The sequence below is a fragment of the Coregonus clupeaformis genome, chromosome 19, assembly GCF_020615455.1.
Source record: "Coregonus clupeaformis isolate EN_2021a chromosome 19, ASM2061545v1, whole genome shotgun sequence".
Taxonomy (NCBI): domain Eukaryota; kingdom Metazoa; phylum Chordata; class Actinopteri; order Salmoniformes; family Salmonidae; genus Coregonus; species Coregonus clupeaformis.
Window position 1 is genome coordinate 7,895,232 of NC_059210.1, and position 20,000 is coordinate 7,915,231.

Below are 20,000 nucleotides of genomic sequence, written 5' to 3' on the forward strand. Positions count from 1 at the left end.
AGTTACCTGTGGCGCTGATGTTTAGGCCGAGGTATGTATAGTTTTTTGTGTGCTCTAGGGCAACGGTGTCTAGGTGGAATTTGTATTTGTGGTCCTGGCAACTGGACCTTTTTTGGAACACCATTATTTTTGTCTTACTGAGATTTACTGTCAGGGCCCAGGTCTGACAGAATCTGTGCAGAAGATCTAGGTGCTGCTCTAGGCCCTCCTTGGTTGGTGACAGAAGCACCAGATCGTCAGCAAACAGAAGACATTTGACTTCAGATTCTAGTAGGGTGAGGCCGGGTGCTGCAGACTGTTCTAGTGCCCTCGCCAATTCGTTGATATATATGTTGAAGAGGGTGGGGCTTAAACTGCATCCCTGTCTCACCCCACGGCCCTGTGGAAAGAAATGTGTGTGTTTTTTGCCAATATTAACCGCACACTTGTTGTTTGTGTACATGGATTTTATAATGTCGTATGTTTTTCCCCCAACCCCACTTTCCATCAATTTGTATAGCAGACCCACATGCCAAATTGAGTCAAAAGCTTTTTTGAAATCAACAAAGCATGAGAAGACTTTGCCTTTGTTTTGGTTTGTTTGTTTGTCAATTAGGGTGTGCAGGGTGAATACGTGGTCTGTCGTACGGTAATTTGGTAAAAAGCCAATTTGACATTTGCTCAGTACATTGTTTTCACTGAGGAAATGAACTAGTCTGCTGTTAATGATAATGCAGAGGATTTTCCCAAGGTTGCTGTTGACACATATCCCACGGTATTTATTGGGGTCAAATTTGTCTCCACTTTTGTGGATTGGGGTGATCAGTCCTTGGTTCCAGATATTGGGGAAGATGCCATAGCTAAGGATGATGTTAAAGAGTTTAAGTATAGCTAATTGAAATTTGTGGTCTGTATATTTTATCATTTCATTGAGGATACCATCAACACCACAGGACTTTTTGGGTTGGAGGGTTTGTATTTTGTCCTGTAGTTCATTCAATGTAATTGGAGAATCCAGTGGGTTCTGGTAGTCTTTAATAGTTGATTCTAAGATTTGCATTTGATCATGTATATTTTTTTGCTGTTTGTTCTCTGTTATAGGGCCAAAAAGATTGGAGAAGTGGTTTACCCATACATCTCCGTTTTGGATAGATAGCTCTTCGTGTTGTTGTTTGTTTAGTGTTTTCCAATTTTCCCAGAAGTGGTTAGAGTTGATGGATTCTTCAATTACATTGAGCTGATTTCTGACATGCTGTTCCTTCTTTTTCCATAGTGTATTTCTGTATTGTTTTAGTGATTCACCATAGTGAAGGCGTAGGCTCAGGTTTTCTGGGTCTCTACGTTTTTGGTTGGATAGGTTTCTCAATTTCTTTCTTAGGTTTTTGCATTCTTCATCAAACCATTAATCAATCAATCAATCAATCAATTTTATTTTATATAGCCCTTCTTACATCAGCTAATATCTCGAAGTGCTGTACAGAAACCCAGCCTAAAACCCCAAACAGCTAGTAATGCAGGTGTAGAAGCACGGTGGCTAGGAAAAACTCCCTAGAAAGGCAAAACCTAGGAAGAAACCTAGAGAGGAACCAGGCTATGAGGGGTGGCCAGTCCTCTTCTGGCTGTGCCGGGTGGAGATTATAACAGAACCATGCCAAGATGTTCAAAAATGTTCATAAGTGACAAGCATGGTCAAATAATAATCAGGAATAAATCTCAGTTGGCTTTTCATAGCCGATCATTAGAGTTTAAAACAGCAGGTCTGGGACAGGTAGGGGTTCCATAACCGCAGGCAGAACAGTTTAAACTGGAATAGCAGCAAGGCCAGGCGGACTGGGGACAGCAAGGAGTCACCACGGCCGGTAGTCCCGACGTATGGTCCTAGGGCTCAGGTCTCTCAGTTGGCTTTTCATAGCCGATCATTTAGAGTTGAAAACAGCAGGTCTGGGACAGGTAGGGGGTTTCGTAGCCGCAGGCAGAACAGTTGAAACTGGAATAGCAGCAAGGCCAGGCGGACTGGGGACAGCAAGGTGTCATCATGCCCGGTAGTCCTGACGTATGGTCCTAGGGCTCAGGTTCTCAGAGAGAAAGAGAGAACGAGAGAATTAGAGAGAGCATACTTAAATTCACACAGGACACTGGATAAGACAGGAGAAGTACTCCAGGTATAACCAACTAACCCCAGCCCCCCGACACATAAACTACTGCAGCATAAATACTGGAGGCTGAGACAGGAGCGGTCCGGAGACACTGTGGCCCCATCCGAAGAAACCCCGGACAGGGCCAAACAGGAAGGATATAACCCCACCCACTCCGCCAAAGCACAGCCCCCGCACCACTAGAGGGATATCCCCAACCACCAACTTACAATCCTGAGACAAGGCCGAGTATAGCCCACAGAGGTCTCCACCACAGCACAAACCAAGGGGGGCGCCAACCCAGACAGGAAGATCACGTCAGTAACTCAACCCACTCAAGTGACGCACCCCTCCCAGGGACGGCATGAAAGAGCACCAGCAAGCCAGTGACTCAGCCCCTGCAACAGGGTTAGAGGCAGAGAACCCCAGTGGAGAGGGGAACCGGCCCGGCAGAGACAGCAAGGGCTGTTCGTTGCTCCAGCCTTTCCGTTCACCTTCACACTCCTGGGCCAGACTACACTCAATCATATGACCTACTGAAGAGATAAGTCTTCAGTAAAGACTTAAAGGTTGAGACCGAGTCTGCGTCTCTCACATGGGTAGGCAGACTGTTCCATAAAAATGGAGATCTATAGGAGAAAGCCCTGCCTCCCGCTGTTTGCTTAGAAATTCTAGGGACAATTAGGAGGCCTCTGTGTCTTGTGACCGTAGCGTACGTATTGGTATGTACGGCAGGACCAACTCGGAAAGATAGGTAGGAGCAAGCCCATGTAACGCTTTATAGGTTAACAGTAAAACCTTGAAATCAGCCCTTGCCTTAACAGGAAGCCAGTGTAGGGAAGCTAGCACTGGAGTAATATGATCAAATTTCTTGGTTCTAGTCAGGATTCTAGCAGCCGTATTTAGCACTAACTGAAGTTTATTTAGTGCTTTATCCGGGTAGCCGGAAAATAGAGCATTGCAGTAGTCTAATCTAGAAGTAACAAATGCATGGATTAATTTTTTCTGCATCATTTTTGGACAGAAAATTTCTGATTTTTGCAATGTTACGTAGATGGAAAAAAGCTGTCCTTGAAACAGTCTTGATATGTTCGACAAAAGAGAGATCAGGGTCAAGAGTAACGCCTAGGTCCTTCACAGTTTTATTTGAGACGACTTTACAACCATCAAGATGAATTGTCAGATTTAACAGAAGATCTCTTTGTTTCTTGGGACCTAGAACAAGCATCTCTGTTTTGTCCGAGTTTAAAAGTAAAAAGTTTTCAGCCATCCACTTCCTTATGTCTGAAACACAGGCTTCTAGCGAGGGCAATTTTGGGGCTTCACCATGCTTCATTGAAATGTACAGCTGTGTGTCATCCGCATAGCAGTGAAAGTTAACATTATGTTTTCGAATAACATCCCCAAGAGGTAAAATATATAGTGAAAACAATAGTGGTCCTAAAACGGAACCTTGAGGAACACCGAAATGTACAGTTGATTTGTCGGAGGACAGACCATTCACAGAGACAAACTGATATCTTTCCGACAGGTAGGATCTAAACCAGGCCAGAACTTGTCCGTGTAGACCAATTTGGGTTTCCAGTCTCTCCAAAAGAATGTGGTGATCGATGGTGTCAAAGGCAGCACTAAGGTCTAGTAGCACGAGGACAGATGCAGAGCCTCGGTCTGACGCCATTAAAAGGTCATTTACCACCTTCACAAGTGCAGTCTCAGTGCTATGATGGGGTCTAAAACCAGACTGAAGCATTTCGTATACATTGTTTGTCTTCAGAAAGGCAGTGAGGTTGCTGCGCAACAGCTTTTTCTAAAATTTTTGAGAGGAATGGAAGATTCGATATAGGCCGATAGTTTTTTTATATTTTCCGGGGTCAAGGTTTGGCTTTTTCAAGAGAGGCTTTATCACTGCCACTTTAGTGAGTTTGGTACACATCCGGTGGATAGAGAGCTGTTTATTATGTTCAACATAGGAGGGCCAAGCACAGGAAGCAGCTCCTTCAGCAGTTTAGTAGGAATAGGATCCAGTATGCAGCTTGAAGGTTTAGAGGCCATGATTATTTTCATCATTGTGTCAAGAGATATAGTACTAAAACACTTAAGTGTCTCTCCCGATCCCAGGCCCTCGCAGAGCTGTGCAGATCCAGGACAGCTAAGCCCTGGAGGAATACGCAGATTCAAAGAGGAGTCCGTAATTTGCTTTCTAATGGTCATGATCTTTTCCTCAAAGAAGTTCATGAATTTATCACTGCTGAAGTGAAAACCATCCTCTCTTGGGGAATGCTGCTTTTTAGTTAGCTTTGCAACAGTATCAAAAAGAAATTTTGGATTGTTCTTATTTTCCTCGATTAATTTGGAAAAGTAGGATGATCGAGCAGCAGTGAGGGCTCTTCGGTACTGCACGGTACTGTCTTTCCAAGCTAGTCGGAAGACTTCCAGTTTGGTGTGGCGCCATTTCCGTTCCAATTTCCTGGAAGCTTGCTTCAAAGCTCGGGTATTTTCTGTATACCAGGGAGCTAGTTTCTTATGACAAATGTTTTTCGTTTTTAGGGGTGCAACTGCATCTAGGGTATTGCGCAAGGTTAAATTGAGTTCCTCAGTTAAGTGGTTAACTGATTTTTGTCCTCTGACGTCCTTGGGTAGGTAATCACTGTTATTACTTTTCTTTGGTTTTCTGTTAGAGATTTTTAGATTTGATAGGGAAGCTGAGAGGTCAAATATACTGTTTAGGTTTTCTACTGCCAAGTTTACACCTTCACTATTACAGTGGAACGTTTTGTCCAGGAAGTTGTCTAGAATGGTTTGAATTTGTTGTTTCCTAATTGTTTTTGGTAGGTTTCAACACTACTTTCCTTCCATCTATAGCATTTCTTAATATTATTCAGTTCTTTTGGCTTTGATGCCTCATGATTGAGTATTGCTCTGTTCAAGTAGACTGTGATTTTGCTGTGGTCTGATAGGGGTGTCAGTGGGCTGACTGTGAACGCTCTGAGAGACTCTGGGTTGAGGTCAGTGATAAAGTAGTCTACAGTACTACTGCCAAGAGATGAGCTATAGGTGTACCTACCATAGGAGTCCCCTCGAAGCCTACCATTGACTATGTACATACCCAGTGTGCGACAGAGCTGCAGGAGTCGTGACCCATTTTTGTTGGTTATGTTGTCGTAGTTGTGCCTAGGGGGGCATATGGGGGAGGGAATGCTGTCACCTCCAGGTAGGTGTTTGTCCCCCTGTGTGCTGAGGGTGTCAGGTTCTTGTCCAGTTCTGGCATTTAGGTCGCCACAGACTAGTACATGTCCCTGGGTCTGGAAATGATTGATTTCCCCCTCCAGGATGGAGAAACTGTCTTCATTAAAGTATGGGGATTCTAGTGGGGGGATATAGGTAGCACACAGGAGGAAATTTTTCTCAGTTGAGATAATTTCCTTTTGAATTTCTAACCAAATGTAAAATGTTCCAGTTTTGATTAATTTAATAGAGTGAGTTAGGTCTGCTCTATACCAAATTAGCATACCCCCTGAGTCCCTTCCCTGTTTCACACCTGGTAGTTTGGTGGATGGGACTACCAGCTCTCTGTAACCTAGAGGGCAACCAGTGGGTCCGTCTCCTCTATACCATGTTTCTTGTAGGATGACAATGTCTGTATTTTTCCGATTTCTTTGGTGAAGTCTAGATTCCTGCTCTTTAGGCCAAAGGCAGATGACCTCAGGCCTTGGATATTCCAGGATGAAATAGTGAAGGCTTTGTGTTCCATAAAGTGTCTAATGTTGTTGGTTGTGTGGTTTGGACTCAGGCCAGTAATTGTGAGCAGAGCCTGCTGAGCATCTGCTACATGCCATTGGCTTGGGCTAGTGAAAGAGTGGGTGTTGGGCCTGTTTGCCTGCTCACGGCCTGGGCGTATGTGTGACTTTCATGTTGAGGCCCTCTTTGTGGGAGTGCGGGGCTTGGGGTGGGTAGGAGGGGCATAGGTCTGATCTGAGGGGGCCTAAATGGGGTGTGGGCATGGTTGACTTGGGGGAGTTAATTGGTTGGGGTGGGGGTGTAGATGTGGTTGATGGTGCTGTGGTCTGGATGTAGGTCCTCTCTGCGGGGGTCCTCTATGTGTAGGTCCTGGGGGGTCCCGCAGGTCTGGGAGAGTGTCTCGCTGGTCTGGGCGGGGTGTCTGTTGATCTGTTGCTCCTGTGTGAGGTGTTGGGTCTGCGGTTGAGGGCGATATCCTTTAGGGTCCGGGCGAAGGTGGGCACTGCTGCCTTGTATAGGTGGACCTGGTCGTAAAGGCTGTTCACGTCCAGGGTGGAGTGGTGGGCCAGGAAGACATTTGGTTTTGATGCACAGTCACGGGAAATACTTGCGTATCTCTCTCTCTCTCTCTCTCTCTCTCTTTCTCTCTCTCTCTCTCTCTCTCTCTCTCTCTCTCTCTCTCTCTCTCTCTCTCTCTCTCTCTCTCTCCTGGGGTTTGATGTCTGACTTGGCTCTCTTGTTATTTTCTTTCATCCTTCTCCTCTCTCCCTCGTCCTCTCCAGCAGGTCACTCAAAGTGGAACAGTGCGGTCCTCAGGATGTCAGTAACCACGTTACCCAGAACCACAGACTGGTTCTAACCCGACCAGAGATCCAGAACAACGAGAGGAACCGGGCCGAGGCCGACTGCGAACGGGAACATCACACCGTCGCCGCCATAACCACGGTAACTGCAGTCACCGCCAAGGAGGAGGAGGACAGGAAGCATTATGACGCTGAGCGCTACGGGTTCCAGATGGAAGGGGCAGAGAGGGACCGGCCACTCACTAAGATCACCAGCATCAAACTAGAACCAGACCAGGCTTCTGCTTTACCTTCTGACATCACACCAGACGGGCCCTACAGAGCCTCACAGGTAAACACCAGACGGGCCCTACAGAGCCTCACAGGTAAACACCAGACGGGCCCTACAGAGCCTCACAGGTAAACACCAGACGGGCCCTACAGAGCCTCACAGGTAAACACCAGACGGGCCCTACAGAGCCCCACAGGTAAACACCAGACGGGCCCTACAGAGCCTCACAGGTAAACACCAGACGGGCCCTACAGAGCCCCACAGGTAAACACCAGACGGGCCCTACAGAGCCTCACAGGTAAACACAAACAAAATGAGAACAGAGCACTAGCTCAAAGTCAGCCATACCCTACCTAACAACAGTATTAAATGAACAGTTAAGCTGTGACTGACCCTGATATTTACTCTAGAATAGTGATCATGACTGTCCTTGTTTCCTTTTATGTTTACAGTTCCTTCAGAAAGTATCCACACCACTTGATTTATTCAACATGTTGTTGTGTTATGGCTTGAATTCAAAATTGATTAAATTGCTTTTTTTTCTCTCACCCATCTACACACAATACCCCATAATGAGAAAGTGAAAACATGTTTTTAGATGTTTGGCTAATGTATTGAAAATGAAAAACAGAAATACTGTATCTCATTTCCATCAGTATTCACACCCCTAGTCAATACACTTTAGAATCACCTTTGGCAGCAATTCATGCTTATTTTTAAGTCAAAATGTAACTAGCCACTCAGGAACATACAACGTCGTATTGGTAAGCAACTCCAGTGTATATTTGGACTTATTATTTACGTTTACATTTTAGTATTGTCCTGTTGAAAGGTGAATTTGTCTCCCAGTGTCTGTTGGAAAGCAGACTGAACCAGGTTTTCCGCTATGATTTTGCCTGTGCTTAGCTCTATTCCATTTATTTTTATCCTAAAAAAAACTCCTTAGTCCTTGCCGATGACAAGCATACCCATAACATGATGCAGCCACCACTATGCTTGACAATATGAAGAGTGGTACTCAGTGATGGGTTGTGTTGGATTTGCCCCAAACATAACACTTTGTATGTCACATTTTTTGCAGTTTTACTTTAGTGCCTTATTGCAAACATGATGCATGTTTTAGAATATTTTTAATCTGTACAGGCTTCCTTATTTTCACTGTCAATTAAGTTAGGATTGTGGACTAACTACAATGTTGTTGATCCATCCTCAGTGTTCTCCTATTACAGCCATTAAACTCTGTAACTGTTTTAAAGTCAACATTGGCCTCATGGTGAAATCCCTGAACGGTTTCCTTCCTCTCCGGCAACTGAGTTAGGAAGGACGCCTGTATCTTTGTAGTGACTGGGTGTATTGATACACCATCCAAAGTGTAATTAATCATTTTTACCCATCTATCAATAGGTGCCCTTCTTTGTGAGTCATGTTAAACACTATTATTGCACACAGAGTAGGTCCATGCTAATTATTATGTGACGTGTTAAGAAAATGTTTACTCCTGAACTTATTTAGGCTTGCCATAACAAAGGGGTTGAATACTTATTGACGCAAGATATTTCAGCTTTTCATTTTTTATTAATTTGTAAAAATGTCAATAAACATAATTCCACTTTGACGTTATGGGATATCGTGTGTAGACCAGTAACACACAATCTCAATTTAATCCATTTTAAATTCAGGCTGTAACACAACAAAATGGAATGCTTTCTGAAGGTACTGTATACCATATAGTATATACAGTATATGTATTATTACTAGTGGCAACTTTGTTAATTGTAAATTGGAGCTGTAGTCTTCTATTGTTAATGCCAGTTACTCCAGAAAGAGCCTGTTGTCATTCTGCGATTTGATGAAAGTGAAACTTTCATCGTTGAACTTTAGGTGAACGGTGCTGGGGACCAGAGCCCAGGGGAGACGATGACCAATCCCCAGTCCCACCGGACCCCCTCTATCCAGGGCAGCATGACCCCCACCACCCCTACCCCCCAGTACCCCCACGGGGAGCCTGAACCCAGGACCCTGACCAGGACCAACTCCATGCAGCAGCTGGAACAGTGGGTCCGCACACAGAGAGTACGCAACCAGGATGATGACACACACAGGTGGGTGGGGGGTGGGGGGGTGGGGGTGTGTGTGGGGGTGGGGTGTGTGTTTTACTTTTTTGGACTTGCCAGATAGTGAAATATTTACTCTTTCCCTAGATGTAACAAAAGATTAGAGACATAAATATTAGAGACTTTTCTGATCCCAGACACAGTAATATACTGCAGTTCTCTATAAAAAAGAGCATTTTGGGGACCACTGGAAGCAGAGAATGTTGCTCCACTTCCTTTATTTTTGGTGCATTGCTCACTGACCACTCAAAAGCTTTTTCAGCTTTGTCCCCTCTCTGATCCAAACCCTCACAATATAATGTGACAGTGTCCCCTCTCTGATCCAAACCCTCACAATATAATGTGACAGTGTCCCCTCTCTGATCCAAACCCTCACAATATAATGTGACAGTGTCCCCTCTCTGATCCAAACCCTCACAATATCATGTGACAGTGTCCCCTCTCTGATCCAAACCCTCACAATATCATGTGACAGTGTCCCCTCTCTGATCCAAACCCTCACAATATCATGTGACAGTGTCCCCTCTCTGATCCAAACCCTCACAATATCATGTGACAGTGTCCCCTCTCTGATCCAAACCCTCACAATATCATGTGACAGTGTCCCCTCTCTGATCCAAACCCTCACAATATCATGTGACAGTGTCCCTCACTGATCCAAACCCTCACAATATCATGTGACAGTGTCCCCTCTCTGATCCAAACCCTCACAATATCATGTGACAGTGTCCCCTCTCTGATCCAAACCCTCACAATATAATGTGACAGTGTCCCCTCTCTGATCGAAACCCTCACAATATCATGTGACAGTGTCCCCTCTCTGACCCAAACCCTCACAATATCATGTGACAGTGTCCCCTCTCTGATCCAAACCCTCACAATATCATGTGACAGTGTCCCCTCTCTGACCCAAACCCTCACAATATCATGTGACAGTGTCCCCTCTCTGATCCAAACCCTCACAATATCATGTGACAGTGTCCCCCTCTCTGATCCAAACCCTCACAATATCATGTGACAGTGTCCCCTCTCTGATCGAAACCCTCACAATATCATGTGACAGTGTCCCCTCTCTGATCCAAACCCTCACAATATCATGTGACAGTGTCCCCTCTCTGATCCAAACCCTCACAATATCATGTGACAGTGTCCCCTCTCTGATCCAAACCCTCACAATATCATGTGACAGTGTCCCCTCTCTGATCGAAACCCTCACAATATCATGTGACAGTGTCCCCTCTCTGATCCAAACCCTCACAATATAATGTGACAGTGTCCCCTCTCTGATCCAAACCCTCACAATATAATGTGACAGTGTCCCCTCTCTGATCCAAACCCTCACAATATAATGTGACAGTGTCCCCTCTCTGATCCAAACCCTCACAATATAATGTGACAGTGTCCCCTCTCTGATCCAAACCCTCACAATATAATGTGACAGTGTCCCCTCTCTGATCCAAACCCTCACAATATCATGTGACAGTGTCCCCTCTCTGACCCAAACCCTTTCAGAAATGTCTAGCCTCTCCGTCTCCAAACTCCATCCAGTCAATCTGACCAGACCAGAATACATACCATTGATGTATTGTATTAGAGTCTGCTCTGAGTCCAGTAGTTGAGGTTGTTGTAGGACAGTCTATTGTGTATAGTTCTTTCTGGACTGTAAGGAAAAATGATCAATAACGTATTCTTCTTCTTTTAGCCTGCATCATCTGACTGCAGAGGGAGAGGGAGAGGGAGAGGGAGAGGGAGAGGGAGAGGGAGAGGGAGAGGGAGAGGGAGAGGGAGAGGGAGAGGGAGAGGGGGAAGTGAACTTGTCTTGGCCCATTGTTAGAAATGCTGAATCACAACGGAGCATCTATAGACAGTCCGTGTCTGTGTGTGTGTCTGTGTGTGTGTGTGTGTGTGTGTGTGTGTGTGTGTGTGTGTGTGTGTGTGTAAAAAGCCAGTCAGCCGAGATCCTGTTTCTCTCTCTCATCATTAGCTAGCTACCATACCTCTCCTGTTTCTCTCTCTCATCATTAGCTAGCTACTATACCTGTCCTGTTTCTCTCTCATCATTAACCTGCTACTGTACCGATCGCCTTAAGCACAGTTCACCAGCAGAAGGCTCGATAAATCTCTGAATAAACGTTTTATTTTTCCAAAACACTGCAGTTTAAAGTTGAGAATGCTCAAACCCCATTGCCACTCTTGCTTAGCAATTTTCATATAGCTTACTGTTAATGCCACAAGACTAAAATGGAGACAAACAGCCTACACAGGCTACATGCTTGGTGTAACTACTGTATCCCTAAGACCCTGCAGTAGTTGACAGTGCAGATCTGCAATCTGAGATCATTGCGTATTCATCTATGCTTGCATGCATTGTGCCCCCAAATCAGTGAGCAATAGCTTCCTCCGAGCCAAACAGAACAGTGAAGACATTCATGGATGCAGTAAAACCACAGAGCTGCTGAGGTAAACAAAAGGCAGCACAGAGAGCAGAGGGACGTGAGACGGACTGACTGACAAACTGCCCGTCTGGGCAGGGTTATGTTCATTAGGCACCAAATTGAAGAAAACGGACTGAAACGCTCATTTTTTTGTTCTCCAGACGCAGCCACTTTACTTGTCCTTGTTGTTTTCTCCAGCTGAACACTGTGTTTATCATTAATGGGCATAAATGTCCTCCCACTCCACCCCACCCCGCTTCACCCCACCCCGCTCCACTCCACCCCACCCCGCTCCACCCCGCTCCACCCCACCCCGCTCCACCCCGCTCCACCCCACCCCGCTCCACCCCGCTCCACCCCACCCCGCTCCACCCCACCCCACCCCACTCCACTCCACCCCACACTGCTCCACCCCATCCCGCTCCACCCCACCCCACTCCACCCCACCCCGCTCCACCCCACCCCACTCCACCCCACCCCACTCCTCCACTCCACCCCACCCCGCTCCACCCCACCCCCACCCCACTCCACTCCACTCCACTCCACCCCACCCCACCCCACTCCACCCCACTCCACTCCACCCGCTCCACCCCACCCCACTCCACCCCACTCCACTCCACCCCACTCCACTCCACCCCACTCCGCTCCACCCCACCCCACTCCACCCCACCCCGCTCCACCCCACTCCACTCCACCCCACCCCCACTCCACCCCACCTCCACCCCACCCCACCCCACTCCACCCCACCCCACCCCTCCACCCCACTCCACCCCGCTCCACCCCACCCCACCCCACCCTCCACCCCACCCCGCTCCACCCCACCCCGCTCCACCCCACCCCGCTCCACCCCACCCGCTCCACCCCACTCCACCCCACCCCGCTCCACCCCACCCCGCTCCACCCCACCCCGCTCCACCCCACCCACCCCACCCCACCCCACTCCACCCCCACCCCACTCCACCCCCACCCGCTCCACCCCACTCCACCCCACTCCACCCACTCCACCCCACCCCCACCCACCCCACCCCGCTCCACCCCACCCACACCCACTCCACCCCACCCCGCCCACCCCACCCCACCCCACCCCGCTCCACCCCACTCCACCCCACCCCACCCCACTACCACTCCGCTCCACCCCACCCCGCTCCACCCCACCCCGCTCCACTGCAGTAGTCTTGCAGGATGCTCAATGTCCTCTGGGTTCAGTTGTTGTCTACAGTCTCTTATTCTGTAAGTGAAGGTAATAGGCTGCTCTCTGTTTGTCTCCTGGCTCTGACCCTGCTGCGGAAGAGGAGCTCTTCAGAATCAGAACATTGTTGGTGGAATAATCATATTTTGCCAAAGGGGTGTTGCTTCTCTCTTTCAAGCATGTGAGTGTGTGTGTGTGTGTGTGTGTGTGTGTGTGTGTGTTTGAGACACAGAAAAAGACACACACACTGTCTTTACCCATCTCACACGCCATGGTATGTTCAATCACATCTGTTACACACATACATGGGTTCAGGCAGCTGACAGAGTATTCACATTAACAGGATAATGGTTCGTAGCACTGATGAACTCACTCACCACAAGGTCAGGCTAAAAATATCATCTGGAGTTCAGCTAGGAAAATGGGTCTATAACAGAGAGTGTTACCCTCCAGGAAAAGAACATCACTACCGTTAGATGTCTGACTGTGATGTGGGCAGTCTGTTAGATTCACCCCCCCCCCCCCCAAGGATAGTAGTGAAAACTTCTCCAATCAAAGCCTTTTGCTGTTAGCTTCTTCATAATGAGTTTCACAGAGACATAGGGTGCAAAAGAGAAGAACGTGTAAATGAAGTCTTTAACTCTTCATAATGTAGCCTCCAAGGATACATTTTCATCGTCCTCTATGCTCATTGAAATTCACCTACAGCCCAAACCACTATTCTCTATTTCCTGGTGTTCTATGTTGTGCTGATCACATATCTAAACCCCTCTTTCTCTCCCTCCTTCAGTGTCATGTCGTACCAGACCCTGCCTAGGAACATGCCCAGCCACCGAGCCCCTCCAGCCATGCCACACTACGGGGACACTGGCTACCGTACTTTACCCAGGAACAGCATGGCCCGGCCGGACAGTATCTGCAGCATGTCCCCCTCCATGTATGACCAGGCCCTGGGGCTGGGCCTGGGGCTCTCCTCTGCAGACAAGAGACGCTCCATGAGGGATGACACCATGTGGCAGTTGTATGAGTGGCAGCATAGACAGGCCTTTACACCCACACGGTATGACTGTGTTATCATTTCACTCATAAGGTGTTTTGAAAGTGTTGCATCTTTTTCCGATTCGCATGAGGGCTCTGGGGCTCAGGTAGCTTTAGTGGTTAAGAGCGTTGTGCCAGTAACCGAAAGGTCGCTGGTTCTAATCCCCGAGCCGACTAGGTGAAAAATCTGTCGATGTGCCCTTGAGCAAGGCACTTAACCCTAATTGCTCCTGTAAGTCGCTCTGGATAAGAGCGTCTGCTAAATGACTAAAATGTAAATGTAAAATGCATGATTTGATTTTGAAGGTTTGCTTTAGCCAGCTGGGCAGAGTTTATACTTTTACAACTTTTCTATTGGTTGATTGCAACAGGCAAGCTCAATGCATAGCTAAGGTATTTGAAAATATTTAAAATAGTATTTAAACCCAGGTCTAACCATCTCCCTCCTCCTCACCAGGCCTATGTCGTCTACGCCCAGACCCTATGGGACCCTGCCCAGCCCCAAGACCATGATCAACCTGTCTGAGCACCAGGGCCACATTCACCACTCCATCCCCCCCTCACCTTCCCATGGGTCCCTGTCCATGTACGGGGGCTACTCGCCCCTCCACTTCCCCTACAACCACAGCTCCAGTAGGTCTGAGGTGGCCATGCCTGTATACCGGGGGGATGTCACTATAGACAGAAGACACAGGACACCACATCTCAACCAGGTAGGTCTAGGAGTACCATGCTAGCCCAACGTCCTCTTACACCCTCATGAAGACACTTTGTAGATCCTGTTTTCAGTGGTTGAGCGTGGCAAAATCAAGAATCCTGGGCCGCCCAAAGTGGGGCCTGTGGGCCAGAGGCTTCCAGAATGATCTATTTTTGGCCCACGGCTCGCTCTCTAGAAATGAGTACAGGAACCTCTTGTTTAATGTGATGCAAGGTTATATGGCACACAAACACCTTCCTCAGCCTCATCTCTCTCTGTGTCCTCCAGTATGCCTACCCGCCTGACAGGAGGTCGATGCCAGCAGGGATCCCTGTCCAGACCATCACTGCCCAGTCTCTGCAAGGAAAAACGGTTAGTTCACCTCCCTCTCGCCCTCCTCCATCTCCATCTCTCCCCCCTCGTTCGCTCCCCCCTCTCTCTCTCTCTCTTGCTCTCCCCCCTCTCTCTGTCTCTCCCTCCCCCTCTCTCTCTCACTCTCCCCCTCTCTCTCTCGCTCTCCCCCTCTTTCTCTCTTTCTCCCCCCTCTCTCTTTCTCCCCCCTCTCCCTCCTCTCCTTCCTTCCCCTGATCTGGCTTACTGTACCCTGCCCTTGGCCTCGATACAGTCAGGTTCACTTCTGTGGAATATAGGTTACTAATACCACCCTGGAAAGACTGTTTAGTTTTCCATTCTGGTCTAATGGGGCTAATTCCAAAGACAATACATTTTTGTAATCACTCCCATCTCTTTCTCTTCCGAGAAGTTATTGTCGCAGAACTTCTGTAGAGGCATATTTAGACAGGACTTAGATCAATGTTCCAAGTGGTGTGGTTTAAAATGTGTTTACTCCTAGAGCCTCCCTAACACTTGCTACATCAGTGGAAAGCCCTGTCGTTCACAGCTCACCAAGCCATAGCTGGGTTGTCTGTCATTTCTTTACCCACGGAATTTTGGGGACATGGTGACTTAGTGTGACACAGTGGACACAGGGACCTTCTACTCAGCTCACAGGGACCCAGTTCTCCAGACCTCCTCTCCTGGTGTGCAGTGTCCTCCTACTGTCTCCTGCCTGTACTGTGGTCCTAACCTGTCCTCCTACTGTCTCCTGCCTGTACTGTGGTCCTAACCTGTCCTCCTACTGTCTCCTGCCTGTACTGTGGTCCTAACCTGTCCTCCTACTGTCTCCTGCCTGTACTGTGGTCCTAACCTGTCCTCCTACTGTCTCTGCCTGTCTGTGGTCCTAACCTGTCCTCCTACTGTCTCCTGCCTGTACTGTGGTCCTAACCTGTCCTCCTACTGTCTCCTGCCTGTACTGTGGTCCTAACCTGTCCTCCTACTGTCTCCTGCCTGTACTGTGGTCCTAACCTGTCCTCCTACTGTCTCCTGCCTGTACTGTGGTCCTAACCTGTCCTCCTACTGGCTCCTGCCTGTACTGTGGTCCTAACCTGTCCTCCTACTGTCTCCTGCCTGTACTGTGGTCCTAACCTGTCCTCCTACTGTCTCCTGCCTGTACTGTGGTCCTAACCTGTCCTCCTACTGTCTCCTGCCTGTACTGTGGTCCTAACCTTTCCTCCTGTCTGTCCTCCTCTCCTCCCTGCTGTGTGTCTGTGGTGTTTCTCTGACCTGTTCCCTTCTACTCCTGTCCCGACGTCTTCTCTCTACCCCCTTCCTCTCCTCCGTCGTGTCACTTTGCTCTCCTGACCCCTGACCTCTCCTCTGCTCCTTGTTGTCCACCTGCCCCCTTTACCTGTCATCTTGCCCTGGTCCTGACACCTGTCTTCCTGGCTGTGTCTCCTGTCCCTCTGAGTTCTCCTCCTCTCTCCTCCTCCTCCTCTCCTCCTCCTCCTCTTTGGTGTCCCTCTGCCCCCTACTTCCCCTTACAGCCTGAGGAGCTGACCCTGCTGCTGATAAAGCTGCGTCGGAAGCAGGCCGACCTAAACAGCGTCCGGGAGCACACTGTAGCACAGCTTATGCAGCTTAACCTCCACGGTGGCCACAACCCAAAGGTCAGGGCCACTGAGGTCGCTGCTGTGTCTTGTCGTCTAGTCGTGTGCCATGCCGCCGTCTCCTACTCTCCATCCACTTTCATCGTTCATCATTTCTCTGTTTGAACTGTTAACCCTTGAATCGTTGTTGCTGACATATTCGGTGATGACTTTGTTGTTTATTGTAGTAGTGTACGGCAAGGAGACACACAGTGGGTTACTAGCTTACTTCCTAAAAAAAAAACTGGACAGATGTTGCCCGGAAATGAGAAACTCTTAACTTGCTGATCTTAATGAGTGTGACAGCTAAGCAGGCTTAACTGGGCCAGTGTTATTTAGTTAAAGATGTCAAGACAGGGATTTGAGTTATGTAGGGCACGCACACTTGAAATGGGAAATGATTGTTAGTGTTGAAGGGTTAATAGTGACGCTGCCGCATGACTAATGCTAACACTCAATGTTGTGACATATTCATAGAACTCACGCAGTCAGTGGTGTTGTGTGACACAGTAAATCACTAAGAAAAAGAGGTGATGTTTTCTGTCCTCCATCTACACTAGAGCTCTGATACCCGAGCCCGAAGGGCCCCGACAGGGCCGGGTACGACCTATTTTTTCATCAATAGCTAGGGTACGGCCAGGGCTCGGGTATCACTAAATTGATCAGTAACATTTTTAAGCTGAGCCATTTGCTCGTACTCTGCTCTGCAGTACAGTCATATCTGACTAAGATCATAACATGGTGTCAGAAGCGCTTCAACCTCGTCAAATATAACACAGGAGAGATTATTTCACAGAAAATAATAATGAGTTTAGAGTGATGAAAAGTTGCTAACAGCTAACTGCTCTCATGTCTCTTCATTGAGCAGAGCAACCCAAGCGGAGCAGTTGCTATGGATACTCACAGACTCAGAGCCGCCATGAGCAGAGCGCATGCAGAGCGAGTTGCACACAGGGAGCGAGTGACAGACAGAGAGGAGCAGCTAATGGATTTACTAATGGAGGAAGTTATTTCTGATTCCGGGTTTCAGGCAGGGCCGGGCCGAGCCTTAAATTTGGCAGAAGCAATCGTGCCTGGGTAGGGTAGGGCCTAAGCGTCATGGGCATGGGTAGGGCTCGGGTTTAAAATTCATGCCCATGCAGGGCTCTAATCTACACCCATTCACCTTCTCATCTCCAACAGTTTGTCCTTGTATCCATCTATCTATAACTTACCTATTTACCTTAAATTGTCTTGTCCTGCCTGTCTGTCTCTCTCCCTGTCTCTCTCTCTCTCTCTGCCGGTTCCTCTTTTAACAGCCAGTCTTTGATAGAATCTAATCTACCTGCCTGTCTGTCTGTCTGTCTGTCTGTCTGTCTGTCTGTCTGTCTGTCTGTCTGTCTGTCTGCCTGTTTCTAATGCCTAACTATCCTTTGCCTCGCTCACTCTCCTCTTCTCTCTTTCCTCTCCTCTTCTAAATTTCCTCTCCTCTTCTCTTCTCTCCTCTCCTCTTCTCTCCTCTCCTCTCCTCTCCTCTCCTTCTCCAGCTCTCCTCTCCTCTCCCTCTCCTCTCCTCTCTCTCCCTCTCCTCTCCTCTCCTCTCCTCTCCTCTCTTCCCTCTCCTTCTCTCTCTCCTCTCCTCTCCTCTCTTCTCCCTCTCTCTCTCTAGTTCTCTCCTCTCCTCTCCCTCTCCTCTCCTCTCCTCTCCTCTCCTCTCCTCTCTCTCTCCTCTCTCTCCTCCCTCTCTCCTCTCTTCTCTCCTCTCTCTCTCTCTCTTCTCTCTTCCCTCTCCTTTTCTCTCTTCCCTTTCCTCTCCTCTCCTCTCCTCTTCTCTCTTCCCTCTCCTCTCCTCTCTTCTCTCTCTCCTCTCCTCTTCTCTCTTCCCTCTCCTCTCCTCTTCTCTCTTTCCTCTCCTCTTCTCTCTTCCCTCTCCTCTTCTCTCTTTCCTCTCTGTTCTCCCTCTCCTCTCCTCTCCTCTCCTCTCCTCTCCTCTCCTCTCCTCTCCTCTCCCTCTCCTCTCCTCTCCTCTCTCTCCTCTCCTCTCCTCTCCCCTCCTCCTCTCTTTCTCTTCTCTTCTCTCTCTCTCCTCTCCCTCTCTCTCTCCTCTCCTCTCCCTCTCTTCTCTCTTTCCTTCCTCTTCTCCCTTTCCTCTCTTCTCTTTCCTCGAGGCCTACGCGTCATGGGCCTGGGTAGGGCTCGGGCTTAAAATTCATTCGGCCATGCATGGCTCTAATCTACACCCATTCACCTCTCATCTCCAACATTTGTCCCTTGTATCCATCTATCTATAACTTACCTATTTGCCTTAAATTGTCTTGTCCTGCCTGTCTCGTTGTCTGCTGTCTCTCTCCTCTCTCCGTTCCTCTTTTTAAGCCGAGTCTCCTCTCGTCCGTCTCTTCCTGTCTCCTGTCGTGTCTGTCTCTCCTCCTACTCTCCTCTGCCTCTCACTCTCCTCTTCTCTCCTCTCTTCTCCTCTCTCATTCCTCTCCTCTCCTCTCTCTCTACTCTCCTCTTCTCTCTCTCTCTCCTCTCCCTCTCCTCTCCTCTCTCTCCTCTCTCCCTCCCTCTCCTCTCCTCTCCTCTCCTCTCCTCTCTCTCTCTCCTCTCCTCTTCTCTCTTCTTCTCCTCTCTCTCCTCTCCTCTCTCCTTTCCCTCTTCTCTCTTCCCTCTCCTCTTCTCTCTGTTTCCTCTCCTCTCCTCTTCTCTCTCTCCTCTCCTCTCCTCTCTTCCCTCTCCTCTTCTCTCTTCCTCTCTATCCCTCTCCTCTCCTCTCCTCTCTCCCCTCCTCTCCCTCTCCTCTCCTCTCCCTCTCCTCTCCTCTCCTCTTCTCTTCTCTTCTTCCCTCTCTTCTCTTCTCTTTCCTTCTCTTCTCTTCTCTTCTCTCTCTCTCCTCTTCTCTCGTCCTCTCCTCTCCTCTCCTCTCCTCTCCTCTCCTCTCCTCTCTCTCTCCTCTCCTCTTCTCTCCTCTCTTCCCTCTCCTCTCTCTCTCCTTCTCCCTCTCCTCTCCCCCTCTCCTCTCCTCTCCTCTCCTCTCTCTCCTCTCCTCTCCTCTCCTCTCCCCCTCTCTCTCTCCTCTTCTCTACTATCCTCTTCTCTCTCCTCTCTCTCCTCTCCTCTCCTCTCCCTTCTCTCTTTCTTTTCCTCTCCTCTCCTCTTCCTTGGATGGGAGCTCGAAATCAGCTTCACCCATTCTTCTCTCTCCAGTATCTTATCCATCTCTCTAACTCACACCTCAATCTTGTCCGTCTCTCCTGCCTGTCCTCTCCCTCTGTCTTCTCCTGTCCCTCTCTCTCTCTCTGCGGTTCCTCTTACACATCTATACTCCTGTCCTGTCTGGCTGTGTCTTCTTCTTTCTCCTCTTCTCTCTTTCCTCTTCTCTTCTGTTTCTCTCTCTTTTCTCTCTCTTTCTCTTTCCTTTTCCTCTTCTCCCTTTCCTCTCTATCTTTCCTTTCCTCCTCTCTCTTTTCCTCTCCTCTCCTCTCTTCCCTCTCTCTCCTCTCCCTCCTCTCTGTTTCTCCTCTCCTCTCCTCTCCTCCTCTCTCTCCCCTCCTCTCTTCCTCTCCTCTCTACCCTCTCCTCTCCTCTCCTCTCTCCTCTCCCTCTCCTCTCCTCTCCTCTCCCTCTCCTCTCCTCTCCT

General features: G+C 48.5%; 1 protein-coding gene across 1 annotated transcript in view; it reads left to right on the forward strand.

Moving 5' to 3' along the window:
- The window catches only part of LOC121531551 (pleckstrin homology domain-containing family A member 5), a 241,540-nt gene that overhangs the window by 182,232 nt on the left and 39,308 nt on the right, over nt 1-20,000 (forward strand). Inside the window, exons 11-16 of the mRNA XM_045205197.1 lie at nt 6,635-6,986; nt 8,808-9,028; nt 13,455-13,724; nt 14,160-14,415; nt 14,688-14,771; nt 16,283-16,405. Coding sequence (XP_045061132.1) covers nt 6,635-6,986; nt 8,808-9,028; nt 13,455-13,724; nt 14,160-14,415; nt 14,688-14,771; nt 16,283-16,405 — 1,306 coding nt within the window. The remainder of the gene's footprint in view (nt 1-6,634; nt 6,987-8,807; nt 9,029-13,454; nt 13,725-14,159; nt 14,416-14,687; nt 14,772-16,282; nt 16,406-20,000) is intronic.